This window comes from Erinaceus europaeus, chromosome 1 (genome assembly GCF_950295315.1).
Source record: "Erinaceus europaeus chromosome 1, mEriEur2.1, whole genome shotgun sequence".
Lineage (NCBI taxonomy): Eukaryota > Metazoa > Chordata > Mammalia > Eulipotyphla > Erinaceidae > Erinaceus > Erinaceus europaeus.
In genome coordinates, this window is record NC_080162.1 from 122,942,242 (window position 1) to 122,959,837 (window position 17,596).

General features: G+C 37.1%; 1 protein-coding gene across 2 annotated transcripts in view; it reads left to right on the forward strand.

Annotated features, from left to right (window-relative positions):
* Positions 1-17,362, forward strand: part of MRPL13 (mitochondrial ribosomal protein L13) — a 30,780-nt gene extending 13,418 nt beyond the window's left edge. The window contains exons 5-7 of one of the 2 annotated variants that reach the window (XM_007526235.3): positions 729-815; positions 4,517-4,638; positions 17,081-17,362. In XM_007526235.3, coding sequence (XP_007526297.1) covers positions 729-815; positions 4,517-4,638; positions 17,081-17,102 — 231 coding nt within the window. In that variant the 3' untranslated portion in view covers positions 17,103-17,362. The remainder of the gene's footprint in view (positions 1-728; positions 816-4,516; positions 4,639-17,080) is intronic. The other variant, XM_060195646.1, reaches the window with a different exon arrangement.
* Positions 17,363-17,596: the final 234 nt, after the last annotated feature.

Here is a 17,596-nt window from a genome sequence, read left to right on the forward strand (position 1 = left end):
AAGTGCACATGGCATGAAGTGCAAGGACTGTCGTAAGCATTCTGGTTTGAGCCCCCAGCTCCCCACCTGCAGTGGGGTCGCTTTACAAGCAGTGAAGCAGGTCTGCAGGTGTCTTATCTTTCTCTCCCCCTCTCTGTCTTCCCTGCCTCTCTCCGTTTCTCTTTGTCCTACCCAACAACAATGACATCAACAACAACAATAATAAACACAACAATGGTAAAATGATCAAAAAAAAGGGAAAAAAGAAAATTTCTTTCATTTTTTTAACTCAAACTAGCACATATATTATTTATTTTAATGTCTCTTGACTTTCCTTTAAAAAAAAAATAATATGTGAAGGAAATAGTAATGTCCACAATAGTAAAAGTTTTTTTAAAAAGTATCTTTTTTAACCTGTTGCTACTGCGTATTTACTTAGGTCTCCGTTCCTTTCACATATATATCAGATAGAGACAAAGAGAAATCAATAGGGAAGGAGGAAATAACAGGAGAAATAGAGAGATATCTGTGAAGCTTCACCACTTGTGAAATTTCCCCCTTGCAGATGAGGGGACAAGGACTTGAATCAAAATCCTTGTGCATTCAACCACATGCACCATTGCCTGGACCCTTCTTATTTATATGTAGTTTTCACCTATATATTTTCACCACTATCTCTAATTAAGTTTGTATCTTTATATCTCAAGTCCATCTTTTTCTCATTGTGTCCTAAATATGTCTTTTTTCAGGTTGTAAAACTAGCTATTTATGGCATGCTACCAAAAAATCTTCACAGAAGAACTATGATGCAGAGATTACATCTTTTCCCAGATGAAGTAAGTTAGTGAACGCTGGTCATGATGCTTTTCCTAAATTTTCAATGAAGAATTTGTTCTACCTTTTAAAATAACCACTGTAGACTTACTTTCAATGATTTCTTAAGTCGACTTCTGAAATGTGTTCTGTATTTTATAGTGAACACATCATAATATCAGTTACCCCTATTTTAAATCATGATACATTTAGCACATCGTCATTGTGCTAAAACTTAAAATTTTTGTAAGTTCTGTTTTTTATTTCTTTTAATTTTTTATTAATGATTTACAAGATTATGAAAGGTAAAGTTATATCTACCCCCACAGTTCTGTGCCATCACCCACCCCCCCCCAGGATTACCACTATAGTTCTCTCTCAAAGTTTTAGAAAGAGATTGGCTAGTTGTTTTTTTCTTTACAAGTTCATATGTTTTAGTTCTTCCTATTCTACAAAGGAATGAGACCATGTCTAATTCTTGTTCGGCTCCATACTTATTCAACTAAGCATAATCACTTCCAGTTCCACCCATTTTCCCCAGGAGAACCACCATGGTGGACAACTCCTCCATGGAGTATATCCCCCAAACTTCTTTATCCAATCAGCTGATGACGGGCATTTAGTTTGCTTCCATCTTTTGGCTGTTGTGAGTAATGGAGCTAGGAAAACGGAAGGATGTGCATATGTCACCTTAAATTAGTGTTTTCATGACTTTAATAAATGTCCAACAGTGGTATTGCTGGCATGTTGTTTTTATTTAGGGATTGTCCATGCTGTTTTTCATAACGACTGTATCAGTTTGCATTCCTACCAACAATGTATCTGTTTTTTTTTTTTTAATATTTATTTATTCCCTTTTGTTGCCCTTGTTTTTTTTTTTTATTGTTGTTATTGATGATGGCATCATTGTTGGATAGGATAGAGAGAAATAGAGGAGGGGAAGACGGGGAGAGAAAGACAGGCACCTACAGACCTGCTTCACCACCTGTGAAGCGATTCCCCTGCAGGTGGGGAGCCGGGGCTCGAACTGGGATCCTTAAACTGGTCCTTGTGCTTTGTGCCATGTGTGCTTAACCACTGCGCTACCGCCCGATTCCCTGTTTTTTGTTTTCATAACTACCTTCTTTTGACTAAGGAAATAAGGATGAGAGGATTGGGCAGTGATGTGTCTGTCTAAGTGCACATGCTACCATGCACAAGAACCCGGATTCCAGGCCATGCTTCCCACCTGCAGGGGATATTCTTCATGAGCTGTATTGTAGGTGTTTCTCTATGTCTTTTTCCCTCTCTATCCCTCGATGCCTAAACTTTTCTCTGTCCTATCAAATAAAGGGGAAGAAAAGGAAAAGTGGCCTCCAGGAGAGATGAACTTGTTATGCAGGCACCAAGCCCCAGTGATAACCCTGGTAGCAATAAAAAAAATTTTTTTTTTAAATAAACATGATGAGAGTGGTCCGGGAGGTGGTGCAGTGGATAAAGTTTTGGATCTCAAGTGTGAGGTCCTGAGTTCAATCCCCAGCAGCACCTGTACCAGAGTGATATCTGGTTCTTTCTCTCCCTCCTCCTCCTTTCTCATTAATAAATAAAATCTTAAAAAAAAAAAAAAGAAAGAAAAGAAGTATGATGAGAGCTTCTGTAAATGGAGACCTAACCATGAGCAAGACTTTTTTTGAATTTATTTTTAATTTGATAGGATAGAGGGAAATTCAGAGGTGGAGGGGAGATAGAGTGGGACTTTTAGTACTTTTTCACTGCTTGTGAAGCTTCCCCCTTGCAGGTTACTCTAGCTTTAGTTGCTATTTTCCAAGATTTAACTTTAAAATTATTATTCCTAGTTAGAATTTACTTAGCTGAAAAATCCTTTGGAAATGTATATGCATTGTTAACTACTATACTGTTTTAAGTACTTATTTTTCTCTAGAGATTCTATAATAAAATGGCTGAAGCCAGTTTTGGAATCAGACTGTCTGGATTAAAATCTATACCCTACTATTTACTGAATTCATGCCTATGTATCTTCTAAAAGACAGGGTCAACATATTACCCATATTCACAATACATATTCCTGTCCTTTATTTCTATTTCATGACCACAGTGCAAATGTTAATTCTGTGGTTTACTCTTGCCCTTCATGTTAACATTTTCTTTAGTTAGTCTTGTTCTTAAAGTATCTCTCAAGTATATGCTTTACTCTTTTTTTTTTCTTTTTAATATCAACAAGAGATACAGAGAAATGCAGAGCACCACTCTGGCATATATACATAAGCCCCACTTATGTAAGTCCTGCTCTCTCTTCCTGACTGCTTTACTCTTTTTTTTTTTAAATTAGATAGAGACAGAAAGAAATAGAGAGGGAGATAGACAGAGACACCTGCAGCCCTGCTTCACCACTCATGAAGCTTGACCCCTGGAGTTGGGGACCAGGGGCTCAAATCTGGGTCTTTGTGCCCTGTGCCCTATAATGTAAGTGCTTAACCAGGTGTGCCACCACCTGGCCCCTATATGCTTTTTCACTACCTTAATTCAAACTTTTTATTTGTCTACCTCCAGGGTTATTGCTGGGGCACTGTGCCTGCACTACAAATCTGCTCCTGGAGGCTATTTTTTCCCTTCTTGTTGCCCTTGTTGTTTATCTTTGCTGCTGTTATTATTATTGTTGTTGTTATTGCTGTTGTTGTTGGATAGGACAGAGAGAAATTGAGAGAGGACAGGAAGACAGAGAGGAGGAGAGAAAGATAGACACCTGTAGACCTGCTACACCGCTTGTGAAGCAATCCCCCTGCAGGTGGGGAGCCGGAAACTCAATTGGAATCCTTAACGCCTATCCTTGCGCTTTTCGCCATGTGCGCTTAACCTACTGTGGTACCGCTCAGCCCTTAATTCAGACTTTCTACATTGTTTTTTTTTTTATTTTATTTTCCTGAACATGGCATATAGAACTAGGGAGTAGTTTTAGCCAGAGAGGATCCCATTAATAATGGCAGCAGATAACGTAACCCAGTGTATGGAAAGCCAGAAGATGGGTAACTGTAGATACTTGTAGAAAAGTGAAATTGGAAAGGTGAATTTGAAATGAAAGACAATAGTTTTGACTTAGAAGTTAGAATTTTATCCAGAGAGATTTTTAGCTGAGAAGTTATTATTTTCTAAATTCAAAGTTTTCAGAGGGGTCATGGTCTTTTTATTTGCTGTTATATAATTAGCACTTAACACAGTTCTTGACTCATAGGAGGAGCTCAGTAAATGGTTGGTGGCTAAGTGGTATAAAATATTCAGCATATTTTCATTTTTGAAAGTTTTTCCTGGCAACAATATGGAGTATGGATTGAAAGGTTTTGGCGCCAGAAGCACAAGACCCAGATTATAGATATTTGATGGAAAATTATGAGAATGAGCCAAGGCTATATATTTTTTTCTTAAGTTGAACAGAGTGGGGAGTATATTAAGTAGTATTTAGAAAAAAAAAACACCTTAGTGGCTCCATAGTAGTTAGAACTGAAAATGTCTAGTTTACCATGAGATATATATTTGTTAAAGTTAAAATATAAATCCTATCTCAAAGGGCATTCTCACAAAGATTAAAGATTTAACTTCGTTCTATAAGTTTTCCTTTTTATTTTTTGTAAACTAAATTTAATAATTTCTTATTAAGGAAGATATCTTAAGAAACTTAGGCCTAATTTTTTAAATTAATTAATTAAATTTTAAATAATTAAAACTTTAGGATATACCAGAAGATATTCTTAAGAATTTAGTGGAAGAACTTCCTCAGCCACGCAAGGTGCCCAGACGTCTAGATGAATATACACAAGAAGAAATAGACGCTTTCCCAAGAGTGTGGTCTCCGTAAGTCTTTCTTTTTTTCTGTCCTGTTCTTATTTTCATTTTTAATTTTTTGTTTGCAAAGATTAGATTAGTATTCTGTCTCATTAGCCAAGTAATAGGATCTGGGGGAGTAAGAAGAGTGAACCTTCATTTTTATTATTATTTCTTGGATATTTCTTTTCTGATTTTTTTTATTCCCTTTTGTTATCCTATTGTTTTATTGTTGTAGTTAACTGTTGTTGTTATTGATGTTGTTGTTGGATAGGACAGAGAGAAATGGAGAGAGGAGAGGAAGACAGTGGGAGAGAGAAAGACAGATACCTGCAGACCTTCTTCACTACCTGTGAAGCAACTCCCCTGCAGGTGGGGAGCTGGGGGCTAGAGCCGGGATCCTTACACCGGTCCTTGCACTTTGTGCCACCTGTGCTTAACCTGACTACCATTTCTTTTCTGATTTATCTGCAAATAAGTTCTACAGTAATATGTTACAAAAACAAAAAAAAACACTAAAAGTCTCTTAAAGTCTTTGAGACCTTGATTGATAAATACAAGAATAGTACAGATTCCTCTGTATGTCAAATATATTTTTTTTAATTTTTATTATCTTTATTTGTTGGGTAGAGACAGCCAGAAATCAAGATGGAAGGAGATAGAAAGCATAAGAGACAGAGACTTGTGGCAGAGGACCGAGTGGGGATTGTACTGTTATGTAGAAAATTGGGAAATGTTATGCATGTACAAACAATTGTGTTTACTGTCGACTATAAAACATTAATTCCCCCAATAAAGAAATTTGAAAAGAGAGAGAGACAGACAGACACCTGCAGCCCTGCTTCAACACTCATGAAAGTGGGGATCAGGGACTTGAACTTGAACATTGTCCAGGTCCCTGCACATTGTAATGTGCACTCAGCCAGGTGCTCCACCACCCCCCAGCCCCTTATCAAATATTTTGTGTAGGGTGACATTACTTGGTTGATTATACTCTTTTACAATAAGATGTGAACTGTCATTAACCTCCAACAAAGTTATTTTCCAATGTCCAGATTGCCTCTCTAATATGAGACTATAACCCTGTGAAAAATTTATTTTGGTCACTTATAAGAAGTCTATATCTAAATGGCAAAATGAAATTAAAAATAAATGTTACTTTTACTTTCCTCCAAACTGTTTCATCCTTCTGCACAGTAGATTTCATCTCCATTCCAGTTTTTGTTTTTTTATTACTGCAGAATGTATCTGACCAGACAAGAAAAATAGACATTTTGGGATTAATAAAAAATTTCTTGTCTAAGGAATAGATGGTAATATAGAACTATAGAGTTCAGGATTCTATTGTGGACTTTTCCACATAGATGATAAAATTTTCTATCTTAGCTGATTAATACACTAGCTGCTGGCCACATGGCACTTGAATACTTAGGCTGTTACTAGGATAGCTAAACAGCTAAATTTTTTGTTTAGTGATATAATATTGATTAACAAAATTATGAGACAACAGTGGTAATAATTCCACACTGTTCCTATCACCAGAGTTGTGCCCCCATCTCCTCCACTGGTAACTGCAGTAGTTCTACCAAGGTCACAGATATGGGTTGACTATTATTTCTATATCTATATATACTCCCCCCCCCTTTTTTTTTAACCCCCTATGCTCCTGCCTTCCTTCCTTTCTTTTTATTTATTCTATTTATAAAAAGGAAACACTGACAAAACCATAGGATAAGAGGGGTACAACTCCACACAATTCCCACCACCAGAACTCTGTATCCCATCCCCCGATAGCTTTCCTGTTCTTTAACCCTCTGGGAGCATGGACCCCAGGTCATTGTGGGATGCAGAGGGTGGAAGGTCTGGCTTCTGTAGTTGCTTTGCTGCTGAACATGGGTGTTGACAGGTTGATCCATACTCCCAGCCTATCTCTCTCTTTCCCTAGTGGGATGGGGTTCTGGGTAAGCGGAGCTCCAGGACACATTGGTGGGGTTGTCTGTCCAGGGAGTTCTGGTTGGCATCATGCTAGCATCTGGAACCTGGTGGCTGAAAAAAAGAGTTAACATATAAAGCCAAACAAATTGTTGAACAATCATGAACCTAAAGGCTGGAATAGTGCAGATGAAGAGTTGGGGGTGGGGGTTGGTCTCCATTTTATAGATAGCTAGTAGGTATATTTTAGTTATATTCCAAAGGGCCTGTGGCTATACTATTTTTTTTCCCCTGAGCCTAAAGTCTGATATGTAGGTGGATCCAAATTATTGTCTGGGGAGATGATGTCATGGCTGGAAGAAGGATCAGAAAGCTGGATCAAGGAAGAGAGTAGCTCCCAAACACGGGAAAGGTGTATAAAAATTGTTGGCTATAAACCCCATCAATTTGATGTGATCTGGGGCCCATATTCAGCTTAGGAACCTGTGTGACCTCTGCATCCCTGTAGATCTGAGCTCACATTCTGTGGTCATGAGTAGGAACGTTCCTTCCTTCCTTTCTAAGTCACTTTCACACTTACTGCTATTTCCGAATGTCCTTCCTTTTGCCCTCTTCTCTCTCCAAGTCTTGGGGCCTTAATGAAATTGGAGTTTAGAACTCTTTGGTCATCTTCCCCTAACATTGCTCCCCCTCTGGGGGGTATGGACCAGTAAGCATTCTTTTGTGGGTGCAGAAGGTGGTAGTTCTGGCTTCTGTAACTGCTTCTCTGCTGGTCATGGCAGGATCAATCCATACAACTAAATTTTCAGTTTTAACTGATTTTAAATTTCAATAGCCTTATGTGGTTAGTGACTACCTTATCAAACTATTTCACTTGTATTGTTTGCCCTATTGCAAAGCTCTAACATTAAATACTGTACATATTAAAAGTACATGTAGATTTTTTTCACACATGATATCATAAAATCCAATGAAAAGGATTTCTCTCTACTAGTTAATAGATACACTTCTGTTTTTGAAGAAGGTGCCTGCTTAAAGTATGTTGTCATTCCACTTAAAGTAACTAAGCCACTAATATAATCTGCCTGTGGAAAGTAATAATTGGAATTTATTCAAGGTAGACCTATTGATGGTGCATCTGTAGAGACTTGACTGAAACACACGTATGTACCTGGGTTGCACCATAATTAAATAGGCACAAAAATAACTTGCTTTCGACTGTGTTTCCGTATCAATGAAACATAAAATATATTTATAGTATAAAAGTTTACATTTTGTAATTGGAGCTGTTAGTAGCTTTTGGTTAGATGTAAATGTGTTAGCTTTTCTATGAGAGACTAAAATGTTTTTGCAGTACTTACAGTTGTCTAAGTCTTGAACCAAGTAAGGTAACTGACAAAATTATTTTGATCTCAAGTAAAGTTACCACTGTTTGTATTTCTTTTAAATTATTTTAAATCACTAACAAAAGTTATATTATCTGGATTGGGCAGTGGTACACCTGATTGAGTGCACATTGAGTTACTTTGTTCCAGGACACAGGTTCAACTCCAGTTTCTACCTATAGGGAGAAAGCTTTGCAAGTGGTGAAGCAGTGAGGCAATGTCAGTTTTTCTCCCTATCTTCCCATTCCCTCTTGATTTCTCTTTGTCCAAAAAGAAAGAGAAGAAGAAAGGAAGGAAGGAAAGAAGAGATTATCTCAAACTTGGACTGGCAAAATAACTCAGTTGGATATTGTGCTGCTTTGCCATGTGTGTGATCTAGATTCGAGCCCAGGCCCCACTGCACTGGAGGAAGCTTAATGCTCTGATCTCTTTGTCATTCTCGTGTCTTGTCATTCTCGTGTCTTTCTCTCTACGAAAAAGTCATTCCAAAGTGGTAAACTCTGGTGATGGCAAACAAATTTCTTTCATGCTTAATGTCAGCGTACATTTTATTTCATTATGGTATTTGCTTAGTCATTTTTAAACAATGATAGACAAAAGGCAATTTATGAAAAACTTGATATTACAATTATGCTTTGTAATTAGAAGCCATTTTCTCATATGAGAACTCTTGCAGTTTTTAAATTATTAAATGTACTTAGTGCATTATTATACTTTATATCTCATGGATATATTCATTTTTATATTCAGTAGATTGCTATAAAGCTATTCTTTGTGTTTCCTCATGATGAAATAGATCTGTTTACCAAGTACAAGTGGTGGTCTTTGGATATACACTTAAAATTCATTTATTAAGGAATTAAAGCAGTTAATAACTTTATAGTTCAGTTGCCTGAGATGGTTGCTTTCAAACATGTGGCTAATTTTAGTACGAGCAGTAATTACTTGCATAATCACTTCAGTTTTGCTAACACATTATAAAATCATAATAGTAATGGGCTTTGTAATGTCACTGTAATGGAAGTTATTTCTTTTTATGTAAAGTAAAAATAGAATTGAGGTCATTTCTAACATTTTCCATTTTTATAAAATCCTATAGAAGATCCTGTTTTAGGAAAAACTTAAGGTGTGTGGAAATTTTCAACTAGAATTGCTTTTCATTATACAGAGTGATGAAACAAACCTAAAAAGAAATAGGCATTTGGTTCCTTACTGGTGAAGTCAGTAATTCTTTATTTTAAGCAAAGCCCCAGCCTTTTAAAATAAACCTTCTACATCAATGTAAGTGTGAAAGCAGATGCTGATAATGGAAACCCATGCTGCCGTGCTTATAGTGTGTGCTGTCTTCCAGTAGTACTTTGGTGTATCGATAGAGCTAGTGAATAGAATGAAAGTGAAGATGCATAGGAACAACTGTGATGATCTGCTGAAAGTGGGATTAGTTTTAGGGGACTTAGTAAGCAGTCTGTCAGCGCTGAAAAGGAAACAAATGCCAGAAATATTAACATTGAAGAGGGATCAGTTAGTGACTTCCTGGCCAGTTTAGAATTCTCTAGGGAAACAAAGGATTTAAATGTAGTGTATGCCCTCTGACAGGATGCAACCAGACTTCCCTGGACAGACAACCCCACCAATGTGTCTTGGAGCTCTGCTTCCCCAGAGCCCTTACCCACTAGGGAAAGATAGAGAGAGATAGGCTGGGAATATGGATTGACCTGTTGAAGCTAATGTTCAGCGGGGAAGCAATTACAGAAGCCAGACCTTCCACCTTCTGCATCCCACAATGACCTTGGGTCTATACTCTCAGAGGGTTAAAGAATAGGAAAACTATCGGGAGGGGATGGGATATGGAGTTCCGGTGGTGGGAATTGTGTGGAGTTGTACCCCTCTTATCCTATGGTTTTGTCAATGTTTCCTTTTTATAAATAAAAAAGTAAATAAAAAATAAAAGCCATATAAAAACTTTATATTTTATTTCTAAAAATGAATACTTTTAAATTAGTAACCTCCAAAATGTTATTGTTCCCTTTATAAAATGTGCTTCATATCAGATAATTAATTAAAGACAGTGGGGAAGCATTTTTATCTTTTTAAACCCATAAGGAACTGGACTGGAAGTGTCTTCAATGTTTTCCATAATTTTATGTTACTTTAGTCATGTGACTTTTCCCCACATGAACAGATTAACTGAATTTGCTGCTCTTCACAGACAGAAGTTATTAGTTGGTCTTGTGGAGCAAGGTTACATTCCAGCTGTTCCATTAAACTAGTTCAGTATTGGCTTAAACTTGTAGATCTCAATGTTTCCAATGCTGAAATTACTTAAGTTAGTCATTCCAGACTTGACTGTTCCCTTGGATATGAACAGATTAAAACTGGTTGTTTAAAATAAAAAGCTACATATTAATACCTACTATACCTTATGGGTTTCTTGGTTTTTTAAAAAATATTAATTTAGGGAGTCGGGCAGTAGTGCAGCGGGTTAAGTGCAGGTGGCGCAAAGCCCAAGGACCAGCATAAAGATCTTGCTTCGAGCCCCCGGCTCCCCACCTGCAGGGGAATCACTTCACAGGCTGTGAAGGAGGTCTGCAGGCATCTATCTTTCTCTCCCCCTCTATGTCTTCCCTTCCTCTCTCCATTTTTCTATGTCCTATCCAACATCAACGGCATCAGTAACAACAACAATAATAACTACAACAGTAAAACAATAAGGACAACAAAAAGGGAATAAATATTTTTTAAAAAATTATTTATTTATTCATTCCCTTTTGTTGCCCTTGTTGTTTTATTGTTCTAGCTATTGTTGGATAGGACAGAGAGAAATGGAGAGAGGAGAGGAAGACAAGGGAGAGAAGGATAGATAACCCGCTACGCTACCGCCGACTCCCTGTGGTTTTTTATATATATTTATTATTGAATAGAGACAGAGAGAAACTAAACAGCTTAGCAATAAACTGCAACTCTCAGACCAACTGAGTCAGAAGAGAAATTGAGGGGAGAGGAGGAGATAGGGAGAGAGACAGAGGCACCTACAACCCTGCTTCACCGCTGTTGAAGCTTCTCCCTACTGGTGTGGGTCTGGGGGTTGAACCTGGGTCCTTGCACACTGTGGTGTGTATGTTTAACCAGGTGTACCAGCCACCACCTGGCCCCTACCTGTGATTTTAAAGAAGCAATTGTGGGTAGTGATGATTCCTGTTCACTTTAAATAGAAAATAGTAATAATTATAATAATGTGTTTATTAGATTTTTAAATACAAGTCTGTGAGTTTCATTTAAAAAAATACTGTTTACCTTTTCTTGATCTGTCTGGTGGCCTAATGCCAGGAGAAGTAATTAAGACACTATTTCTCTTATCTCAGTTGTACAAGCTAGTGTCTTTCATAGTTGAAGGAATGTGTATTATCACTTGATTTCCTGGAATAGTTTTCTTTTTTTTTAATGTTTTTATATTTATTTATTTATTTTCCCTTTTGTTGCTGTTGTTGTTTTATATTATTGTTGTAGTTATTATTGTTGTTGCTATTGATGTCATCGTTGTTGGATAGGACAGAGAGAAATGGAGAAAGGAGGGGAAGACAGAGGGGGAGAGAAAGATAGACATCTTCAAGCCTGCTTCACTGCTTGAGAAGCGACTCCCCTGTAGGTGGGGAGCCGGGGGCTTGAGCCTGGATCCTTAAGCTGGTCCTTGTGCTTCATGCCACGTGTGCTTAACCTGCTATGCTACTGCCTGACTCCCTGGAATAGTTTTCTTACAATGGAAATGATTTAAAATTCAGTTAAACTCATCATTTATTATTCTGTTTATTTTTATGTTTTGTTGCCCTTGTTGTTTATCATTGTTGTTATTACTATTGTTGGTGTTATTGGTGTCGTTGTTGTTGGATAGGACACAGAGAAATAGAGAGAGGAGGGGAAGACAGAGAGGAGGAGAGAAAGACAAACACTGCAGACCTGCCTCACTGCTTGTGAAGCGACCCCCATGCAGGTGGGGAGCCGGGATCCTTACCCACTGCGCTACCACCCAGCCACCATCATTTATTATTCTCAAGATTATTCCACCATCTAAAGTGTAATCTAATCTTTTAAATGTTTTGTTGGAGTAAGCATTACACTGAGAAATATAACTTACTAGTGAAGAAACATAAGAACTGTGTGTGAAAAGATAATTCAGTGTATTAGAGCACAAATTTGAATGCCAAAAGCCCTAGAGTCCCATATTCAATCCCTAGTATCTCTATAAACCAGAGCGTAGCAGTGCTGTGGTCTTTCACCCTCCCTATCCGTCCTCACCCTTTCCATTCTCTCAGAATAAATACATAAATATTAAAATTTTTATATTTAATTAAAAAAAATAAGATTAAGAGAATAAAATAGTTTTGAGACTTATTACACTTAAATCATACCAATTTAATTGATTTACAACTGAAATTGAAGTGCTTTTTTTTTTTTGAACTATGAATTGCCTTAATGGGATGAGTAATATTAAGTATCATTAATTGAACTGTGATTACATTTCATTTCGTGTATTTATTTATTACACATTTTATTCACAAACCAAATGGATTTCTCAACAGTTTACAATGACAGCAAATCTCCCAAAAGATTTTGTTCTCAAGTCAAAAAAAAAAATCTTTTATAGATATGTCCCCATTTTCCAAATAATATAAGTGTGTTGGTTTCTGCCATTGCCATGCTGTGAATTTGAACCTTTGAATTTTTGATACAATAAGTATATGCTCCATCTAGTATGTTGTCCCAACCCTCCTCTCCATTGCTGAAATGTATTTGTTTCATTTTGATTAGTAGCAATATTTTGCTTGTCTGGTTTAAAAAGTGAGTGGTAGGCAGCATTTTGCATAGGGGTGTCTATGGTGAAGAATTTGCTGTGGAAAACTGGAATTCTGTGGGATGTGGTATGATTTGAAATAATATTGAGCAGTTATAAGCATAAAATACTACAGCTAGACCTTTTGCAAATTTTATTTACTTTTTTTGAAAGTGGTATTTTTGAAAGCTATTTTGATTAAAGGCAGTTTTTTTTTTTGCTAGTGACGAGCATAAAAGCAAGATGAATTATTGCTACATAGAACATTTAAGAACAATGAAAGCATAGTACAGTCTAGAAAATGAATTAAGGAAGATAATTAGACTTGCCAGTTCTTTAAAGATTTATTAGTCTCAGGTATACCCTAAGCACGTACTTGAAAGCTTAAAACTTTTTAACTTTTACTTCAAAGTGGTGTGTGTGTGTCCTCCCTCTAACATTTGCAGTACCTCTTCAAAGACTTCCTGATTTGTTTATTTTCATGAGAGAGAGACCAGAGCACTTCCGTCACCATATGTGGTACCAGGGACTGAGCCCAGGCACAGGCATGTCCTCTACCATTGAGCTACCTCCCCCTGTACCCTCTTGAGTTAATTTACAATGCTGTTATTATTCTCAAGTATATTTTTGTCTTTTAAGTTTTATGAAGCATTACATACAATGTCAGAAGCTTTGTATTCAGCAAGTAAAAGGTAAAGGAAAATGCTTTGTACCTACATTATATATATTAAATGCCCACCACACACTTAAAAATTATTTTATTTAATGAGAGACAGAGAATAACGTACAGAGAAAGAACAGAGTACTGCTCCTCAGTTTTGGCCTGTGGTGGTACTGGGTATTGAACCTGGAACTTCAGATCTTCAGGCACGACTCTTTTGCATGGCATTATGCTATCTCATGCCATTTATATTTTTAAATAAGCAATTAGTCTTTAATATTTAAATTATAGGGAGTAGATGAAGTATTTAGTATAGTTTGAATTCATAAACATTGAACCAACAATACTTACTAATGGCATTCTCTTTATTTCCAAATGGAGCATAAATAGATAAGTCAGAGATTATTGGATGTACCAACTAGAAATATAGAGACAGTTAAAGTCCAAAATCCCTACTGACTTTCTAGTGTCAGTCCCATAATTGGTTCTTCTTTCAGTCTGCCTACTGACTGCTGCTAAGTCCCACTCCCACTATAAATGCCAGATGTTGACATATGTATAGAAGATGGCAAATGAATGAAGAGTTGCTTGAGGTACTGAGAATTGAAACTATCAAGAAAAGATATATCAATTAGATTAGCAAGATAGAATCAACACTGGATACAATATGACATATTATTTAGATATGCCAACATTTTCAAGTATTAAAGATTATATTTATGCTAAATTTGATTTTTACATACACTTCTACATGCTTCTTTATGTGAATCAACTTTATACACATACATGCTTAGACATGTTATTATAGTAGACTTATATAGAAGGGGTAAGTGTAATTAGTAACATAATTGCAAAAATCTTTATCTGTACTATGTAACCATCAGTGCTTTGTTTACAAATAGGTTTACCTTATATAATGCCACCTTTTTCTTTGAACACTTAATTTGTTATTTGTATTAAAATAGTGACAAAGAGCTAAGACAAAGATCATAAATCAGTCCTTTTAGGGCTGCAAAATAGCTAACATATAGTGCACCTGACCTGCCATGTGTGAGACACAAGTTCAAGACAGGTCCTCACCACAGTGAAGAAAGCTTCAGTGTTGTGGTTGGTGTCTGTCATTTACACACACACACACACACACACACACACACACACACACAACTCTCCCCCCCCCCCATGAAAAAGTCATCCTGCAATGGCAAAGCAACAGCAACAAAAAGTTAGTCCTTCATCTCTCTGACAAAACATCAGATTAGTTCACTAAAGATCAGACAGCATCATCCTGGGAGGTAGCATAGGAACTAAAATTGAGCTTACAAGCATCAAGTTCCAACCTAACAATGAGAGTAATAACTACAACAATTTTTTAAAAAGGCAACAAAAGGGAAAATAAATATTTTAAAAAATTAAAAATAAAAGAATCACAGAAGCATAATAAGTGCTGGGAGATCCACTTGTAGAGATGATTTAACCGGGGTTCAGGTGGCAGCACAGTGGTTAAGCACAGATAGTGTGGAGCACAAGGACCTGTGCACAAGGATCCTAGTTTAAGGCCCCTGCTCCCCCCACCTGCACACGGTAGCTTCGCAAACGGTGAAGCAGGTCTGCAGGTGTCTATCTTTCTATCTTCCCCTTTTCTGTCATTTTGTCTCTGTCCTATCCAGCAACAATAGCAGCAGGAACAGTCATAATAGCAACAACAACAATGGGGGGGGGGGGGAAGATGGCCCACAGGAGCAGTGGATTCGTAGTGCAGGCACCAAGCCCCAGTGATAACCATGGAGGCAAAAAAAAAAGCGACTTAACCTAGTAATACCTAAAACATTAAATAAAAGAAAACCAAAAACAAGTACTCCAAAGCATATATCAAAGAGATATGTATAAATAAATGTATTTACTAAATTTGCCATTATCATTTTTTGACTAGAGAATTCCTCAGCTCTGCCTTATGATAGTGATGGGGATGAACCTAGCAGCTCAGGGCCTGAGTCATGAAAGTTTTTTTAAACCTATTTAAAAATATGTTATTATTAGAGACAGAGAGAAATTGAGAGGGGAGGGGAAGTAGGGAGAGAGAGACAGAGACACCTGCAGCCCTGCTTCACCACTCGTAAAGCTTTCCCCCTGCAGGTAGGAACCTTGTGCACTGTAATGTGTGTGCTTAACCAGGTGCACCACTTCCTGACCCTAAAAGCTTTTTTTTTTTAATATACTATGCTGTCTCCCTCACCCTAAGAGGTTTTTTTTTTTAATTTATTTAAAAAATGGAAATATTGACAAGACCATAGGGTAAGAAGGGTACAATTCCACACAGTTGCCACCAGTAGAGTTCCATATCTCATCCCCTCTCTTGACTTGAAAGTTTTCCTATTCTTTATCCCTCTGGGAATATGGACTCAGGATCATTCTGGGGTGCAGAAGGTGGAAGGTCTGGCTTCTGGAATTTTTTCCCCACTGCACATGGGTGTTGGCAGGTTGATCCATACTCTCAGCCTCAGAGAGAGAGTTCTTAAAACATATACAAAGGCACTTTCATAAGGCTGTCAGAAAATTTCTTCAGAAACTATATATGCTAGAAAGGACTGGTAGGACCAGTGTTCCTCGAGTGTCAGTGTAGGATGAGCCAACCTCCCTTCAGAAATTGAGGCAGTCCCTACCATTGCTACATTATAGTGAGGGCAAGGTCTTGGAGAGGCCCTCAAAAGAGTTTATGATGATGTTCATGATGGAAGTGACCAGTAATGGTGGAGAGAGGGGTCTGTTAAAGGTTTAGGCTCATCATATCTATGTGGGAATCCAAGGATTCCCTGACTAGGGCCCCAGCTGATGGGGTAGCCTAATTGTGGTAAAAAAGGCCATCATTAAGTAAGCCAGTCTCTTGCCCATTTCCAGCATTTGTAGTCCCTTCTTCATAGGCCAAGCTTAGACTTGCTCCCAGTTGTTACAGCACTGAGTGGCATTTGTTGTATCCAAACTGGTATTGGGTTTATGGGGTCTGGTTTTAGGCCATTTATACTTGTTGTGTTAAGCTGTTACTTCCCAAACTTTGGGTGCAGTTTCTACATTTGGAAAGATTTCAAAAATAGTCCTAAAGTTTTCTGTTTCTCTTAGTTTTATAGAGTGGCTGATATGAAAAACCTTAGTAGGCAAGTTTCCCATATCATGTACTCCTCAAATGAATAATAAATTATATTGTAGTTATTCACACCACCAGTCTTCATAGTTAGGCCAACTAGTTTTTTGTAAGTATGTTATTTAAGAAAGTGTGCTGTAATTCTAGGTCAAATAGAGTTCATTTAGTTTTAAGAAATTCAAACTACTAAATATTGTTACAGGTATCTCAACAATCTCTCTCTCAAAAGTAAATACATTTTAAAAGGCAAGTCTTTCAAAATATCTTTTAAAATAGAGATAATAAGTTCCAAGTACATACATTGAGATGTACAAGTTGGCTTGTATTTGGAGACTATGACTTACCTGTTCTACTCTGTAAAGACAAATTGTTAGTGTCAGTATTTTTTTCACCAAAAAAAATAAATAAATAGGTATAATATTTGTAAGTATTTCTTGGTGGAGAGTTGCTTTAGTAAATTAGAAATAATCTTTCACGTAAGCAGAAGAAAATGAAATGGTTCTTAAATAAATGTCGATTTTGCCTTTTAGACCTGAAAATTATCGGCTGTAGGAGAATGAAAATTGCATAACACAACAGTGATGTGCTTGAAACTTCTTCCTGATGAATTTCTCCTAACCTGCAAGGCAGAATGGAAAGAACTACTTACTGCATTTTGACAAGAATTTTATTTTGGATGCTGAAAATTCATGGAAACATTGGGAAAGAATAGTCTGTCTGGTGAACTGAAAGTATCTTATAGTATTATTTTATTATGTAATCTTATATGTATGTTATAAATGTTAATGAGAATAAAACTGCTTTCTTGGTTAGCTGTTCAATTTTTCACTTAATAAATGAAAGAGAAAAAAGTAGACTCTAGGTAGCATTGCAGTTAAAAGTTGCCAGCAATGTGACCTGATTCATACTCATATCCCACTGTATTGAAGGAAGTTTCACTGCTATTCTCTCTCTCTCCCTCTCGATCTCCCTCTCCTTCCTCCCTCCCTTTCTCCTTTCTCCCTCCTCTCTATCTGAAAAAGTCAGCCTGGAGCAGTAATCCCTGG